General features: G+C 23.7%; 3 protein-coding genes across 5 annotated transcripts; 1 reads left to right on the top strand and 2 right to left on the bottom strand.

Moving 5' to 3' along the window:
• Nucleotides 1-99: 99 nt before the first annotated feature.
• Nucleotides 100-2,943, bottom strand: LOC127288719 (ATP-binding cassette sub-family G member 5). Of its 2 annotated transcripts, none has more exons than XM_051316349.1 (5): nucleotides 2,748-2,943; nucleotides 1,880-2,455; nucleotides 1,587-1,797; nucleotides 1,129-1,343; nucleotides 100-914 (listed from the first exon to the last, which is right to left on the bottom strand). In XM_051316349.1, the coding sequence occupies exons 1-5, from the start codon at nucleotides 2,941-2,943 to the stop codon at nucleotides 250-252; spliced, it is 1,863 nt and encodes a 620-aa protein (XP_051172306.1). In that variant the 3' UTR covers nucleotides 100-249. The 2 variants fall into 2 exon arrangements, with proteins under 2 accessions (XP_051172306.1, XP_051172307.1); XM_051316350.1 differs by having other exon boundaries at nucleotides 1,880-2,452.
• Nucleotides 2,944-4,101: 1,158 nt separating this feature from the next.
• LOC127288717 (ATP-binding cassette sub-family G member 5) lies at nucleotides 4,102-10,088 on the top strand. 2 transcript variants are annotated; one of them, XM_051316336.1, is made up of 6 exons: nucleotides 4,102-4,198; nucleotides 4,898-5,012; nucleotides 7,526-8,266; nucleotides 8,340-8,845; nucleotides 8,906-9,372; nucleotides 9,443-10,088. In XM_051316336.1, exons 1-6 carry the CDS (start codon nucleotides 4,132-4,134, stop codon nucleotides 10,049-10,051), a joined length of 2,505 nt encoding a protein of 834 aa, XP_051172293.1. In that variant the 5' UTR covers nucleotides 4,102-4,131; the 3' UTR covers nucleotides 10,052-10,088. The 2 variants fall into 2 exon arrangements, with proteins under 2 accessions (XP_051172293.1, XP_051172295.1); XM_051316338.1 differs by lacking the exon at nucleotides 4,102-4,198 and adding an exon at nucleotides 4,217-4,365.
• A 103-nt stretch (nucleotides 10,089-10,191) lies between these two features.
• LOC127288720 (beta-1,4-glucuronyltransferase 1-like) lies at nucleotides 10,192-16,281 on the bottom strand. The gene is made up of 6 exons (XM_051316351.1): nucleotides 16,010-16,281; nucleotides 12,810-13,496; nucleotides 12,385-12,747; nucleotides 11,973-12,308; nucleotides 11,649-11,891; nucleotides 10,192-10,716 (listed from the first exon to the last, which is right to left on the bottom strand). Exons 2-6 carry the CDS (start codon nucleotides 13,137-13,139, stop codon nucleotides 10,519-10,521), a joined length of 1,470 nt encoding a protein of 489 aa, XP_051172308.1. The 5' UTR covers nucleotides 13,140-13,496; nucleotides 16,010-16,281; the 3' UTR covers nucleotides 10,192-10,518.
• Between the last annotated feature and the right edge of the window lie 122 nt (nucleotides 16,282-16,403).

Here is a 16,403-nt window from a genome sequence, read left to right as displayed (position 1 = left end):
CTAAAATTATAAAATAGAGAAAAAAAAAAACGATATTAAAACATATTTATTTTGAAATATGAGTTTTTAATTCAAAATTTTATTACATGAAATTAAAATACCACCGTTCAAAATTACATTATCCGTAATATTTACATAAAAAAAAATGTTTATCACTTTTTATAATTACTATACACTACCAGATTCATATTAAAAAAAAATGCAGGAAAAAAGTAAGTATTTTTTATAGAATTATCAGTTTTCTAAATTTTAATCTCTAAATTTTCTTTTTAGTCGTCCGGGCAACGTTAAAGAATACAAAATACTGTTGAAAATAATCAATCCCAATGAAAATGCTAAAGATAGTAAAAAATTTAATTGCAAATTAAAAACATTTATTTCACCATCTCTTGTGAAACGTTCAATTAAATATTGTTTTCCATTGGGATATCGACAGCTATCTTTATCGATATCGGGACAATTTTTTGTTTCATTATAGGGCAAATTTTCAAATTCAAAATTATCTAATGCTATTTTATTTAATACCAATGAAGCATAACGTGTTGGTAGCCCATTGGAGAATGCAACAATCCATTCAGGTAAATTTTTAAAACTTCTCATTGTACCCGATGCAATTAAAAGTGAGGCAAGAATTACACAAAGTGCAGTTATTGCACCTGTGAAGGGACATTCAATAATAATTAATAAAGCAATAGACAATTGTTCGGCTGCCAAATAACTTGACCATAGGGTAAATGAAATATAAAACCAAGACCAAAAATTGAGATTCAAAAGTGGTACGAGAATTCCAATTGTGATTATTGTTGAAATTAAACTAAGCGGTAAACTCAATAGTGTGTAGGAGATGAAAAAAATTGTTCCTCCATAGAGACCTTCACGTTTTTCTTGATAGTACCTCATACGAAAACTTGGAACTGTAAAATAAAAAATTTAATTTAATTTTTATTAAATTTAATAAACAATTTAATTTTTATTAAATTTAATAAACAATTTAATTTTTATTAAATTTAATAAACAATTTAATTTTTTTTTAACCCTTTGAATGGGTGAAATTTTGTTTTAAAAATTAATAATACATTTTTTTTAATTAATTTTACAGGGGGAGAAATTTTTTTCAAAAAAACTTACAAAGAAGAGCAGTTATTGTTATTCCTGATATATAAAACAGTGTCAAAATGTTGAAAATTAATCCACTGGTTTGAATAAATATTCTCGATTGATATGGACTTGAATTAGAATATAAAATACTGAGCAAAGCAGTGGAAAATGGTAGAAGCATAATTCTTGCTGCAAAATGACCTAAACCGGATTTATTAAAGGCAAATGTGGCAGCCATGTATCTTCTGAAAAAAAATTAGGTAATATTTGTTTTTTAATATTATAAACAGTTTTTTAATTTATCTTTGGAACTTTTATTTCAATAAATTTTTACCTGATTTTTGTTGGAAATATTAATTTTTACTGCGAATTTTGTGTCCATTTGTGTAAAATATAAAATAATTGAAAAAAGTGTGCTCCGAAAAAAAAGTTTTGTTTTTATCGAAAAATTAAAAGTTCCAGAGATATTAATTTTTTTTTCCACTTACACATATAATGCAGTTACTGTTGAAAATTTTCCTGGCTTAATTCCTAAACGCATATTTTTATTCATTATTCCCAAACGTGATTCTTTAATGGTAATTGCATCTTTCATATAAACAACACCTTCAGTTTTAAATTTATCAACAAGAATTGAAATTTGTCTATTTGATTCTAGAAATTTTTCCCTCGATCGCCGATCAACTGTCGATAAACACACTGTAAATTGAATATAATTTTGATTAAGAAAAAAAAAAAAACTAAATTGGAGAAAATAAATTTTTAAATTCTCTACACTCACAATAATACATTAATGGATTTTCCAATTCAGGACATGGAAAACCAATGTGAGTGAAATAATCAAGCATACTTCTTGTTGGTCCCGAATAAACGACAGTTCCTAAACAAAGAAGTGTCACTTGGCTTACAAATGGAAGAACATCGGAACGTGGTGTTTCCATTGTTAAAACAACAATTGATCCTCTTCTTGTTACATAGGACCATAGCATTGAAACAATTAAATAAGTATTTAAAGGATCAGTATCCCATGTTGGTTCATCTAATAAAAGTAAAATTGGATCTTTGGCAATTTGTACACCGAGCATGAGTCTTCTATATTCTGGTCCAGTGAGATCACTTACTGATCTTTTTGCAACTTGTGACAGGGCAAGATCAGCGATAATTTGCCTAACTCTTGCTCTTCGATTTTTTAAATTTGCCAACCAAACGGCATAATTTAATGTTTGATGAACTGTGAGACTTGGAAGAAGATGACATTGATGAGTAACGTATCCTCCATGTTTTTTAAATATTTTTTTTGTCAGTAAATTACCACACAATGATATTCGTCCTCTTGTTTTTCCATCCGCTCTTCCTGCTAATAAAAAAATTTTTAATTTCTGTTATTTCTTTCAAAAATTTACAAAATTATTATACAATAAAATTTATTAATTTTAATAAATATTTTTAAATAATTTTTAATATTTCGTTAATAACAATAAATTGTTTGTTACTTCTTTGACAGGAATATTTAATTAATTTATGATATTCAATTTTATTAAGTTCAGTTTATTTAAAATACAATTTAAAAATTTTTAAAAATATAAATATTTTGAAAAAAGAAAAATTTATTTGTTACTTAAAATTTTTAAGTTTTTAAATTAAATTACCAATCACGTCTAAAAGTGCACGTTTTCCCGAGCCTTTTGAGCCCAAAATTGCAAGAATTTCGCCTCCATGAACTCTTGCTGACACATCTCTTAGAATTGCTGTGGGTTCATATTTACCAAAACTATTTCTTTCAGGAAACATTGAGGTGGAATAGAAAACATTGGAAATTTCAAGAACACAGTCTGAAGATTGCATTCCGCAATTGTTTTTTCAAATTACAATGAAAAAAGTTGAGTATTCCTGAGAATTTTCTTATCAAGAAACCTAAAAAAAATTTTATTATAAATAATAAAAATATATTAATAATAAATTAATGAAATATAATACTAAATGATAGTAAAAAATAAAAAATAATAAAATTAAATATTAAAATTTTCAAAAATTGTTAGTTACGACTGGCAAATTTTAAGAGAAAACCTTAAATTCATTTAAATAATTTGAATAGAATAGAAAAACAATCTTTCAAATGAATTTCAAAACGTTAATTATTTCCGGTGATATAAAAAGAAAAATTAGAAAACACATTAAAAATTGAACTTATCTTGAATATCTAATTGAAAAGTCAACAAAATTATAGTCCAATGATTCTTAATGTTTTTTATTTCTTTCGAATTTGAATAATTATTCTCAATTTATACAAATTAATTTCTATTTCAATTTTAATTTTGAAAAGTGAATTTTGAAAAATTAAATTTTCATTTTTATTTATAAAATGTATAAAATATATAATTTTGTGTATTATAAAATTTTTCACATGTACTTACTTTAAAATAATATTATAAATGTAAGGCAGTTACTGTTGATAATAAGGTTTTTACATTTTTAATTATCAAAAATAATTTTTAATATAAAACCTTATTTAAATATCGAATAAACTTGTCTCATTCCTTTTTTAAAAGTGCTTCCGTTATGACGCATTCCTTCCGAACTGTTATAATTTAAGTTTCATACCTTATTTCTTGTTTCTTTAAAAAAAAGGCGTAAAATAACGAAAAAAAAATTTAATCACAGAAAAATTGCATCAAATTTTTTTAAAAATTCTCATAATTCCACAGATAGTAAAAAATCAAAGAAACTAATCATTTTTTTTTCATAATATTATCTACATGTAGAATTTTTTTTTCAGTCTATCCATGGTCTACCATAAAGTTTGTTGGAACCAAGGAAGCATGAGACTAACAACATAGTAAAGTACAAGCAACAGATTCCTGATAGCTTCTCGTCGAGAGGTGAATGTCTTCCCTTGAATTAACATGGTGGGGATTCCTTCTGTTGAAGAAGGGGCAATGCACTTACTACTTCAACGAAATAATGAAGACTGTTATATAGGTATAGAGAAGGTAGCAGAAGAAACGCAAATTTCAATACAGAAAACATTTGTCAATGTCTTTAATTTGTCTGAATGACAAGAAAAGAAGGAATAAAAAAAAAACTCGTATTCAACAAACAGGTGTGATAAAAATAATTTTTCACATTTTTCGAAGTTTGAAAAAAAAAATTTAATTAGAAATTAATTTACTAAATGATTAATTTAATAAAACACATTAGATTTTTAAATCAATAATAAAATGCATTTCTATGATGTGATAAAGTACGAATTTTAAAGGAATTTTACAGGTAAGAAATTTTTATATTTTACAAAATACTCTTTTAGTTTTATTATTATATTTACTTTTTTTTTGTTTCCTGGACTAAATTAATATGTTATTGTTATTTTTCACTTATGTTAATTTTTAAGAATATATTTAAAATCAGAGGCTAGTGATAAATTAAAACATTTTTTAATATATTTTCTGCGTTCAATTTTTTATATTAATTATATTCACATTATGTGGATTTTTTATTTGTACATTATTAGATAAATTCAAATGCTGAAACTTTGGAATTTAATTTTTTATAATAGTTTTCCAAAAATTTATATTTAATATATTTTTTACGTATTCAATTTCTTATATTAATTATATTTACAAAATATTAAGTGGATTTTTAACTTTTACTTTATTTGATCAGCAATGCTGAAACTTGAATTAAATTTTTTGAACCAATTTTCTAAAAATTTATATTTAATATATTTTTTGTGTATTCAATTTTGTATATTAATTATATTAAAAAAAATATTGATTTTTAATTATTACTTTATTAAAATCAGCAATGAATGCTGAAACTTGGGAACTGGAAAGGCGATATTCGGTGCCTGGAGCGTTAGACACTTCTGGACTCACACTACCTGCCAGTGAGGATCTACATGCATGGTCAATTTACAGGTAAACGAAAAAAATAAACAATTTATCATATAAAATTTTTCATTTACAAAAAAGAAACAATTTATTATAAAACTAGCAAAATTAAACGCGCCAAATTGAGTATTTAATTATTTGTTATAAAGAAATTAATGATTAATATTATTAATAATAATTTAATTTATTATAATATTATTACGTATTAAATGATAATAATGAAAATTATATGTTTACAGGCCTCGGATTATACGACTTTTTCCGACTTTTTTCAAAAATACGACTTTTATCAACTTCTTTTAATAAAATGCGACATTTTTTTTTTACATTTGAAAAAAAATGTAAATAAAATACATTTTTCTAGTATAAAATGTAGATCTTCTTCAGATCTTCTTCAATTCAATTGTTTAACAAATTTTGAACTAAAATGATTCTTCACTAAATTAATTATTTTTAATAATTTTAATTAAATACATCACAAATTCAATTATATCAAAATTATTTTTCAATTAAAATTTTTATGAAATTTAACAATTGTTTATAATTTAAAAAAAATATCACAATAAAATTGAATTATTTTTTAAAAATTTCAATTCAAAATAAACTAAAATTCAATTATTACCCGAAATTTTAATTCAAAATCAATTAAAAATCCAATAATTATCCAAAATTTTCAATTTAAAATTTAATTATTTACCAAGTTTTCAATTTAAAATGAAATAAAATTTAATTATTTTCTAAAATTTCTATTCAAAATTAATTATCCAAATTTTCAATCAAAAATGAACTTAAATTAAATTATTATCCAAAATTTCAATTAAAATTCAATTATTTCCCAAAATTTTCAATTCAAAATGAACTGAAATTCAATTATTTTCCAAATTTAAAATCAAATAAAATTTAATTATTCTCAAAAATTTGAATTCAAAATCAATTAAAATTCAATAATTATCAAAAATTTTCAATTTAAAATTTAATTATTTACCAAGTTTTCAATTTAAAATGAAATAAAATTTGATTATTTTCTAAAATTTCTATTCAAAATTAATTAATCAAAATTTTCAATCAAAAATGAACTTAAATTAAATTATTATCCAAAATTTCAATTAAAATTCAATTATTTCCCAAAATTTTCAATTCAAAATGAACTGAAATTCAATTATTTTCCAAATTTAAAATCAAATAAAATTTAATTATTCTCAAAAATTTGAATTCAAAATCAATTAAAATTCAATAATTATCAAAAATTTTCAATTTAAAATGAAATAAAATTTGATTATTTTCTAAAATTTCTATTCAAAATTAATTATATAAATTTTCAATCAAAAATGAACTTAAATATTAAATTATCCAAAATTTCAATTAAAATTCAATTATTTACCAAAATTTTCAATTCAAAATGAACTGAAATTCAATTATTTTCCAAATTTAAAATCAAATAAAATTTAATTATTCTCAAAAATTTGAATTCAAAATTAATTGAATTTTCAATAATTTGAATTTAAAAGCATCTAAAATTTAATTATTTCTAAAATTTTCCATCGAAATTTTTTTTTGAATTTTAATTTCAATTATAACTCTAAGGAAATTCAATTATTTTTATCTATTTTAATTTCTTTGAAATTTCAACTATCTGAATCCATTTTTCAATTAAAAATGATTTTCAAATTATTGTATTTTGTCCGCATTTTCTAATAAATTTTTAGTGAAATCATCAAAAAATTTTAATTACAAAACACTTAAAGTTTCAATTAATTTCAAAAATTTCAATTTTAAATCTTTGAAAATTCAATTAAATTTAAAAAATGTTTTCCAAAAATTGTTTGATAAATTATTTTTAGTTCTGTAAAATTTAATAATTGTTTGAAAATTAACAATATCTTTTGAAATTTAATTATTTCTAAAAATTTCAACTTTAACCCTTCGAAAAAGATTATTATTAAAAAAAAAATTTTTTATTTAAAAATCTGTAAAATATTTTTGTTAAAATAAAAAACAAATCCACTTTCTTTTGGGAATATAAATCGACTAAAACGACTTTTTTGTGTCTTTAAGTTGATTCGAGGCCTGTGTTTTTATAATTAATATTTAAGAGGTATTCGTTGGCCCCTGGTACCTTAAAAATTAATTTTTAAAAATAAATTTTTTTCAAATTACTATCTTGTACGAAATTTCCTGGCGCATCTTTTTTCTCATCATAAATTTTTTGTATTTGTATACAATTTTTGAATCAATATACAACTTAAAAAAAAATTTCGTTGGCAAACGTTGTGTACTTCAGCTTCGTGAATTGAATTTTCGAATTTGGAATTTTAAAGAAACTTATTCCGAAATTTGGAAACACAATTATACAACTTTGGCAAAAATGAGAAAAAGAATTGTCAAAATTTGACACGTCATAAGATTACTATTCAAAAAAACACGTGAAATCAGAAAAGGCCAACTTCAAGTTAGGACAGAAGGACAGACCAAGCATTTTATTATTATATAGTATAACTTTCGAGAATTTAAAAAAAAATTAATTTTCTTTTATTTCTCAGACAAAATTTGAATTCCGATTTTGCTGATTCAGCACTGGGTTCAGCTGAAAAATCACCTCTTCCCTATGGAAATTTTCAACTTCGCGATTCAACAGTTCAAAGTATTTTAAGACATCCACGTTATGGACCAAAGAATCATTTAGCGAGCAATTCCTATACTTATTTAAAATTTGGACTACCAAGAGTTTTACCACCATTGAGAACACAGGATTCAAGTGAATGTAATTCAAGTGAAGAAGGTCGTCGTACATCACAATTGGGAATTCCATTATCACATTGTAATACAGAAATGAAATCATCAAGAAGCGATCCTGATTTTCGTCTTATTCATTCAAATGAAAATGTTCATTTTCAACCAACGAGTGGCGATAATAATTTAAGACTTCGATGTGTTAGCGAAGCAAATCTTTTAATTACCGATAAATTAAATAAAAGATGTGGATTAATAAATTCACAGAATAATAGCGGAATTTTGAGACCAAAAAATAATATTACGATATTAAGATCGACATGCTTTCAACATCCACATCTTCAATTTCGTAGAATTGAAACTTGTGGTTCTAATGGTTCTTCTATTCTCAATGGAATATCATTTGAAGCTGGTGCAGCTGATATTCTTGCCATAATGGCTACCACTGAGAAAGATGGTACTTCAATTATGGAAACAGTTTCGGGAAGGAAGAAAATAAAAAATGGCGATATTTTACTAAATGGAAGATTAATTTCTTCCAAAACTTTAAGGTTTATTTTAATTATTTTATTTTAATTATTTTAATTACTTTTTTATTATTTTAATTACTTTTTTTTTTTTTAGATCCCGAGTCGCTTATCTACCGGCGGAAAGTAATTTAAATCCTGATTTGACAGTTCAGCAGGCATTAAATTTTTATATGTTACTTAAAGGTGGAACGAGAATGACATCATTGGATGCAGAAGTAATTTTAGGAGATTTAGGATTGGAAGCAACAAAACATTGTTTGGTTGATACATTAACAACATCGGAAGCAAGAAGACTTGCATTGGCTTGTAGATTATTGCAGGATTCTCATATTCTTGTTTTAGATAAACCAACGCATGGTCTTGATATTTTCGATGCTTTCTTTCTTATGGAATATTTACGACAATGGTCAATTAGAAAACAAAGACTCGTTATTCTTACACTTCAACCACCAACTTATGAAATATTAACAATGATTTCAAGAGTTACATTAACATCGGGTGGAAAAATAATGTTCTCAGGAGCAAGAAGAGATATGATTCCATATTTTTCCCTCATTGAATTTCCATGTCCGCCATTTAAAAATCCTTCGGATTATTATTGTAAGTTGAAAATAATAATTATTATTTTTTTTTATTTTATTTTATCTGTTTTTTTTTCAGTGGACTTGGTTACATTGGATGATTTATCAACCGAAGCAATGTTGGAATCATCGCAGAGAATTGATCATTTGGCGGAATTAGCAAAAGCAAAATTGCCACCATTGAGTGAACCAGGACTTCCCGGTGTTTTACCGCCTTTAAATTCGAATGCAAATATATTTTTACAAATTTATGCTCTATTTGCAAGAGCTCTAGTTTATAGTCAACCATGGTCGTTGACAAAATTAATTAAAAAAATTGTGATATCAGCCACATTAAGTATTATTCTCGGCGCTGTATTTTGGGATGTTGCTAATGATTTTAATGTACATTTAAGAGATCGAATAGGATTTTTCTATTCAACTTTAGGAATTTTACATTGGCCACTTCTTTTAATTTCCATTCGAGAAGCCATTAAAACAAGAGTGAAAATTGAAAGAGAAATAAAGGATGAACTTTATGGAAGATTTGTTTACATTATTGTTAAGGTTAGTGTTTTAATTTATTTATTAATTTAGTTGAATTAAAATTTTAAATTAAATTATTTTTTTATTTTAGCTTCTCTGTAATATTCCATCGTGGACTGTTATTTATTCAGTTTATTTAGCACCAGGTTATATAATGTCAGGATTACATTTACCATCAAAAGAAGAATCTCTAAATATTGTTTGGCATTATTTTATCACAGCAATTATTTATTTATTATTTCTTCATTTAATATGTCTTTTGTTGTCATATATTTGTAAATGGACAATTATGGCAGTTTTAATGTCTGGTTTAATTATTGGTGAACTAACAATAATTGGTGGTGTAACACTGCATATAAAAAATTTACCATTTTTGTATTTACAATATAATCCATTTCGATGGATACTTTCAAATCTTTTATCACAAGTTTATGATGAAGAATATTTAAAGAAATTAATTAAATGTGAAGGTAAACAAATACAACAACATGATATTATTGTACAAGAAAGTTGTGACACACCAACAATATCTTTTGGTAATTTAGCATTAAAAGAAATTTCACTAAATCAAATAAGAAATGATATATTAATGTGGTTAGGAATTTTAATAATAATTATTGTAATTTTAATAATTTTAACATTTTTTTGTATCAAATATGTGATACGAAAAAAACAGAGAAATATACTAAATAAACATTGAAAAAAAATTATTTAATACCTAAATCGTAGTAAAAAGAAAGTTTCATAAAAGAAGACACAAATTATAAAGAGAATTTTTTATTACATTTTTTGCCACATAGAGCAGAAATTAAAAGAAAATAAATTTAGAGTTTATTAAAATTAAACTATAATATATATATAAATTTATTAGCTTTAAACTCCCTACATTTGAATCCTGCTTTCAACATTATAGGCTATGTACAGACATGTAAGTAAAAAATCTTATCCCCTTAAATTCATCCAAATATTTACATTTATATACTTTCACACTTGTATTTTAATACTGCAGTACCAAAGGTGAATACTTTGGTTTTGGAGTTTGCGAAAATAATAATAAAAAAAAACAAGTAATAAAAATAGAAATCTGTAAAATTGCAAAGCCCAGTTATAAAAGTACTCTTCTTTGGCACTTGTCATAACAGTTGAGTCATAAGTTTACTCGAAATTTCAAATGGCACAGCCTTTTCGTGTACCATAAAGAACTTTTAGTTCTGGCACAATAATCTTTCTTATTAACTGATTTGTTTTTGCTGTTAACATATCGCGTCTTGCATCTTTTTTATAAATTTTAATTCCAGGTCGATGTACTAAAAAAGCATTGTCCAATATTAAAAAATCATAATCTAACACACAAAGTGCGTAACCCTGAAAAAAATGAGATAAATTTCAATTACTTTTTTTTTTTTTTTGAAACTTTATAGAACTTTTAAGAAAATTCATTGAATCTTCTGGAAGGAAAAAATTCTCGAGACCTTCTAGGGATTCTGTTGAATTTTTTTGGCATTTTATTAAAAGGCCTCGGATTAAATAACTTAACAATTTAAAAAAAAAAATGAAATAAAATTATATATTAAAAAATTTCAATTTAAAACCTTTTTAAAATTTTCCATCTAAAACTTTTCTGAAATTTAATAATTTCAATTATAATTCTTCCGAAATTCAATTATTTTTATAATATTCTTTTGAAAATTTCAATTATCTAAAAGGATTTTTCTAGTAAAAAATGTTAAATTTCAATTTTTGTCTTAAATTTGTAATAAATTCTTTATCATCAAAAATTGGAATTTTCAATTCTGTAAAATTTAATTATTGTCTGAAATTTAACAAAATTACATTTGTTTAATTATTTCTAAAAATTTCAACTATAACTCTTCCAAAGTTCAATTATTTTTTCATAATTTAAAATATTTCTTTAAAAATTCAATTATTTAAAAAAAAAATTCAAATAAAAACTCTAAAATTGAATTGTCAGATTTTTTTTTAGAAATTTTAAAAAAATTTTTAAAATATACGTCTTCGATTCTGAAATATTCAAAATAATTGAAATAATTTTTAATAATATATCTATAGAATTATTCTTATTAAGAAATTAATAAAACAGATTTAATATCTAATAACATCAATTATTTAAAGTAAAATACTTATTACATAAAATTTAATTAAAATAAAAAAATCGACTTTTTCTACTGTTTTTGGAATGTAAATCGATTAAAACGCATTTTTTTTGCGCCTTAAAGTCGATCCGAGGCCTTTAAATATAATTTTTCAATTTTAATTTACAAAATAAAAAATTATACCTGTGTCATTTTATCACTTCTACCCTCCCAGCTGAGTCTTTCATCATAAAGTGGATCATTATCAGTTCCAATAAAAATTGGTTCCCAATGTATAAAAACGCCAGCTCTTTTGCCCACATGAAATATATTCAAATTTTCTGTTTCTGGTGCATCTTGCCATTCTTTACTTTTTGGAATATTGTGACATCCAGGACAAACTTTTTTATGAAATGGTATTGCTTGTCCAGATTTTAACATTTGTAACTGTAATATAAAAATTAATGTAAATTTTTCAAAAATTTGTAGTTTTGGATCCTAAAATAATTTTTTTTTTTCAATAATTACCAGTACTGTTTTATTAGTAGGCGGTTGAGCTGTTTTAGTAACTTCAAAAATAGAAAGTACAAAAACTTTAGGATTTGGTTTCAAAAGTGCTGGTTGCTTATTTTTTCGTATCATTTCTAAAAATTTGGCAGGTAAATTTGGACTAGGATAAAGTTCAATATCACTCGCAAGTACATAATGTGTTAATGCCGATTCACGTGCAATGTTTCGTCCTAAATTAACAGGATAAAGTAATCTTTTATCAGTTTTATATAATTTAGAAACAGGGACATTAATCCAAGGTGCTGTCAATGAGCAATTATATTGTTCTGATAATATTTTACTTCTTGATGGGATCTGAAAAAAAATTAAAAAATAAATAATTCCAAAAATTTATATTAATATTAAAAATTAATTTTAATTATCAACGAACCGCTTTTGGCATATGTTTACTGCTGAAATAAATGTGAAAGGTGACCAATTGACTGACCAAAGGACTACCACAACTGCGAGCATATTGAATAGAATCAATAGTTGGCTGAAAATCAGTACCAGGTGCATGAAGAGCAATTGATATTGGCGCTCTCCATCGATCGAGTAGTGGTTCCAAATTATCGAAAAATGTATAATCGGCATGCGTCGAATATGTAATTGTTTCCCAACAATGAACAAACATATTCATTGGCACATAATTATAAAGAACCCAATAATCACCTCTTTGTGATATTCGATGTTCCAGAGACTTTTCTCGACAAGGTATTGCTTCTTCAAGTGAAGATGTTGAACGAACTCGAATCTACAAAAAAAAAATCATAAATCATCATTTTTTTGTTAATTTTTGTTAGTAAAGAAAATTACCGTTTCATTTTGATGATCCGTATTATTGTCATTTAATTTTTTTTCTCCATTTTTAATTTTCTCATCGTCGGAAATTTTTTTTACATCTAAATTATCATGTTTCTCTTTGGCTCGAGAGGAAATAGTTGATGATAATGATGAATTGGGAATATTTATATTATCAATAAATGCAACGGGCTGAATTTGATTTACACTCCAATTACTTGGTGTTTCATCTACCCAGGGTCCGGCTGTTGTACGATAATAAACACAGATATAAAGAATAACACAAACATTAAGAACCAATGAAAGACGAAGGGACCAATTTAAACGCCGTGTTCCACCTAACATGTCAGTAATTTTCTTATAATTTAGAAAGTAATTTTTTAAATTCTTTTTTTAATTCTGTTTTTTAGTTTTTTTTTTTTAGTCTTTTTTTCTACTCTTCTTCCAACACCGCCACCGCCTGTTCTTCGTAGCGGTATCGATTCTATTAGTAGATTGTTCCACGACGTGAGTTCTTACTCTTTTTTCTTTTTTTTTTTTTTTAATACTTATTTACCCAATTTCTCCGCCAATCGTAATACTGTTGTTAATACATAAAATTACTTTTTTTAGTGTTTCAAAATGTTCTTTTAAACCATATTATGAATCTTCCATTATAAGTCAGTAATTCAAAACATTGCCACATTAAAAGCTGTTTTTTTCCTTAAACATAAAAATAATACAAGTTTATTGGTATTAAAAATTAGTTTTTTTATATAAAATATTTTGTTAGTAAATTATAACAGTCTTTTTTAGAAAGTCTATTCGAAACTGAACATTCATGTGCAAAAATCGAGTCAATTTTTTCATCGGACCAACGTCCGGCATTATAGGACATTATGGGACCGACAATGCGGGCTAGATAACATCCAACTATCGGCCCAACAGGAAGCATAGTACATAAAGAACAAAAAAAAAAAGAAACCTCTAACAAAACCTACAGAAGCGTGCAAATTTAATCCTTTAGCACAATAAAATTTTAAAATATTTAAAATTAACTACAATTTCGTTGTTAAATAATAAAATTTCATCATTATTTTTTTAAAAAACATATTCAGGCCTCGGATCGACTTAAAGGCACAAAAAAAAGTCGTTTTAGTCGATTTATATTCTAAAAAAAGTCGAAAAAGTCGGTTTTTTTTTTATTTTAACAAAAATATTTTACAGATTTTTAAATCAAATTTTTTTTTAAATAATAATACTTTTGGAAGGGTGTAAAGTTGAAATTTTTAGAAATAATTGAATTTTAAAAGATTTTGTTAATTTTCAGACAATAATTAAATTTTACAAAACTAAAAAATAATTTATCAAATAATTTCAGATAACATTTTTTAAAAGTAATTGAATTTTCAAAGATTTACAATTGAGATTTTCAAAAATTAATTGAACTTCAAGTGATTTTTAATTAACAATTTTTGATGATTTCACTAAAAAATTGATTAGAAATTGCGGACAAAAATACAATAATTTGAAAAACCATTTTTAATTGAAAAATGGTTTCAGATTTCCATAGAGTTATAATTGAAATTATTAAATTTCAAAAAATTTTCGATGGAAAATTTTAGAATTAATTAAAGTTTAGAAACTTTTAAATTCAAATTTTTAAAAATAATTGAATTTTAATTTGCAAAATGGTTTCAGAAAGTTGAATTTTTAAAGAATATTATAAAAATCGTTAAAAATAATTAAATTTCCGGAGAGTTATAATTGAAATTATTAAATTTCAAAAATTTTTCGATAGAAAATTTTAGAAGCTTTTAAATTCAAATTTTTGAAAATAATTGAATTTCAATTGAAATTTTGGATAATAATTTAATTTTAGTTGATTTTTGGTTGAAAATTTTGATAATAATTAATTTTGAATTGAAATTTTGGATAATTATTGAATTTTAATTGATTTTGAATTGAAATTTTGGGTAATAATTGAATTTTAGTTGATTTTGAATTGAAATTTTTGAAAATAATTGAACTTTTTTTGATTTTGAATTAAAAATTTTTAGTAATTTTATTTGATATTTTTTTTAAATTATAAACAATTGTTAAATTTCATAAAAATTTTAATTGAAAAATAATTTAAAATAATTGAATTTGTGATGAATTTCATTAAAATTATTAAAAATAATTAATTTAGTGAAGAATTTTAGTTAAAAATTTGTTAAATAATTGAAATAAAGAAGATCTGAAGAAGATCTGCATTTTATACTAAAAAAAATATATTTTATTTAAAAATTTGTTTAAAAAATGTAAAAAAAAGTCGAAATAGTCGCATTTTATTAAAATAAGTCTAAAAAAGTCGAAAATAGTCGAAAAAGTCGTATTATCCGAAGCCTGCATATTTTCTTTAATTTATCAATTTATGTCTAAATTATTTTAATTAATTTTGAAAATTTAATTCTTTTTAAATTAATTTTAAAAATTGTTAACTACAGTTAATATATATAAAATTATAATTTACCTTTATTTTAAAAAAAAAATCGGGCTTATCGGAAAATGGTATTGTTTTCAATTATTCACTGCAACGATTTTTTTTTTTTTAATCATTTAAAGCGGTAAAAAGTATGATAAAGAACAATTAAATACTGCTAGTAACAGCACATTAAAAGTGAAATATATTTAGTTATCTACATAATAAATTAACGTCAATTATTATTTTAAAAAATTAACATTTCCAAGAAAAGCTAGACACAAATTTATTAAAATATAAGAGAAAAGATAAAAAAAAAAAATCTTTCAAATTTTTCCAGAAGTTCTTAAACATAATTTAATGTTAAAATGACTGTCATTAGTCCTTAATGACTAAAATTAAAAGTGAATTTCTAAAAACCAAAATAGAAAGTTAATAAATTTTTCAGTTAAAAATATATTTAAAAAAAAAAAAAAAAAAAAAAAATTTTTTTAACTGAATTGAATTGAACTCTCTTTAAAAGTTAAAGATAAATTTTTGCAATAGTACTCATGGTGAATGTCTATATATTACTTTATAACGGTAGAGTATATAAAAACTGCAATAAATGAAAATAACAAGTCTGATTAAATAACAAGAAAATAAAATATTTTCACTAATTAAATTAGCAAAATTTTCCAAGATTTCATTATAATTCTATAATAATATTCGATTTATTGATGACTTATAACAATTAACGTCATGGATGAATACGTATGCATATTCGACTTACCATTTGTCACATAAAAATTATAAATTTTAAAATGTTTAAAGAATAATAATTAACACGGCAGTGATTTGGTGAGACAGTATTCAATTAGAAAATAAAAAACAATCACAACCCAGATAGGTAGAGAATTAATAAATAACATTTACATCTGCAGTACTTGACAATTTCACTTTTCACCCATAAAATGTTAGTTTTGTCTCAAAATTCATTTGGGACACGTTTGTTTATAATTCGACCTTGATTACTAAATTCATAAAGAGAAGGCCTTGCGCATGTAGAATACTGTCAGAGAAAGGTATACTGATAAGATGTGCCGCTGTCCTTTTTTTATTGGACCTTTTTATGGAATTAAGGTGAAATCACACAAGTACCAACGTAAAACGTCATATTTTTTATA

This window comes from Leptopilina boulardi, unplaced genomic scaffold, assembly GCF_019393585.1.
Source record: "Leptopilina boulardi isolate dan_hultmark-lab unplaced genomic scaffold, ZJU_Lbou_2.1 LbouV2_392, whole genome shotgun sequence".
NCBI lineage: Eukaryota > Metazoa > Arthropoda > Insecta > Hymenoptera > Figitidae > Leptopilina > Leptopilina boulardi.
The sequence above is the reverse complement of the archived record's forward strand: the minus strand, read 5'-3'. Positions and strand labels throughout refer to the sequence as shown.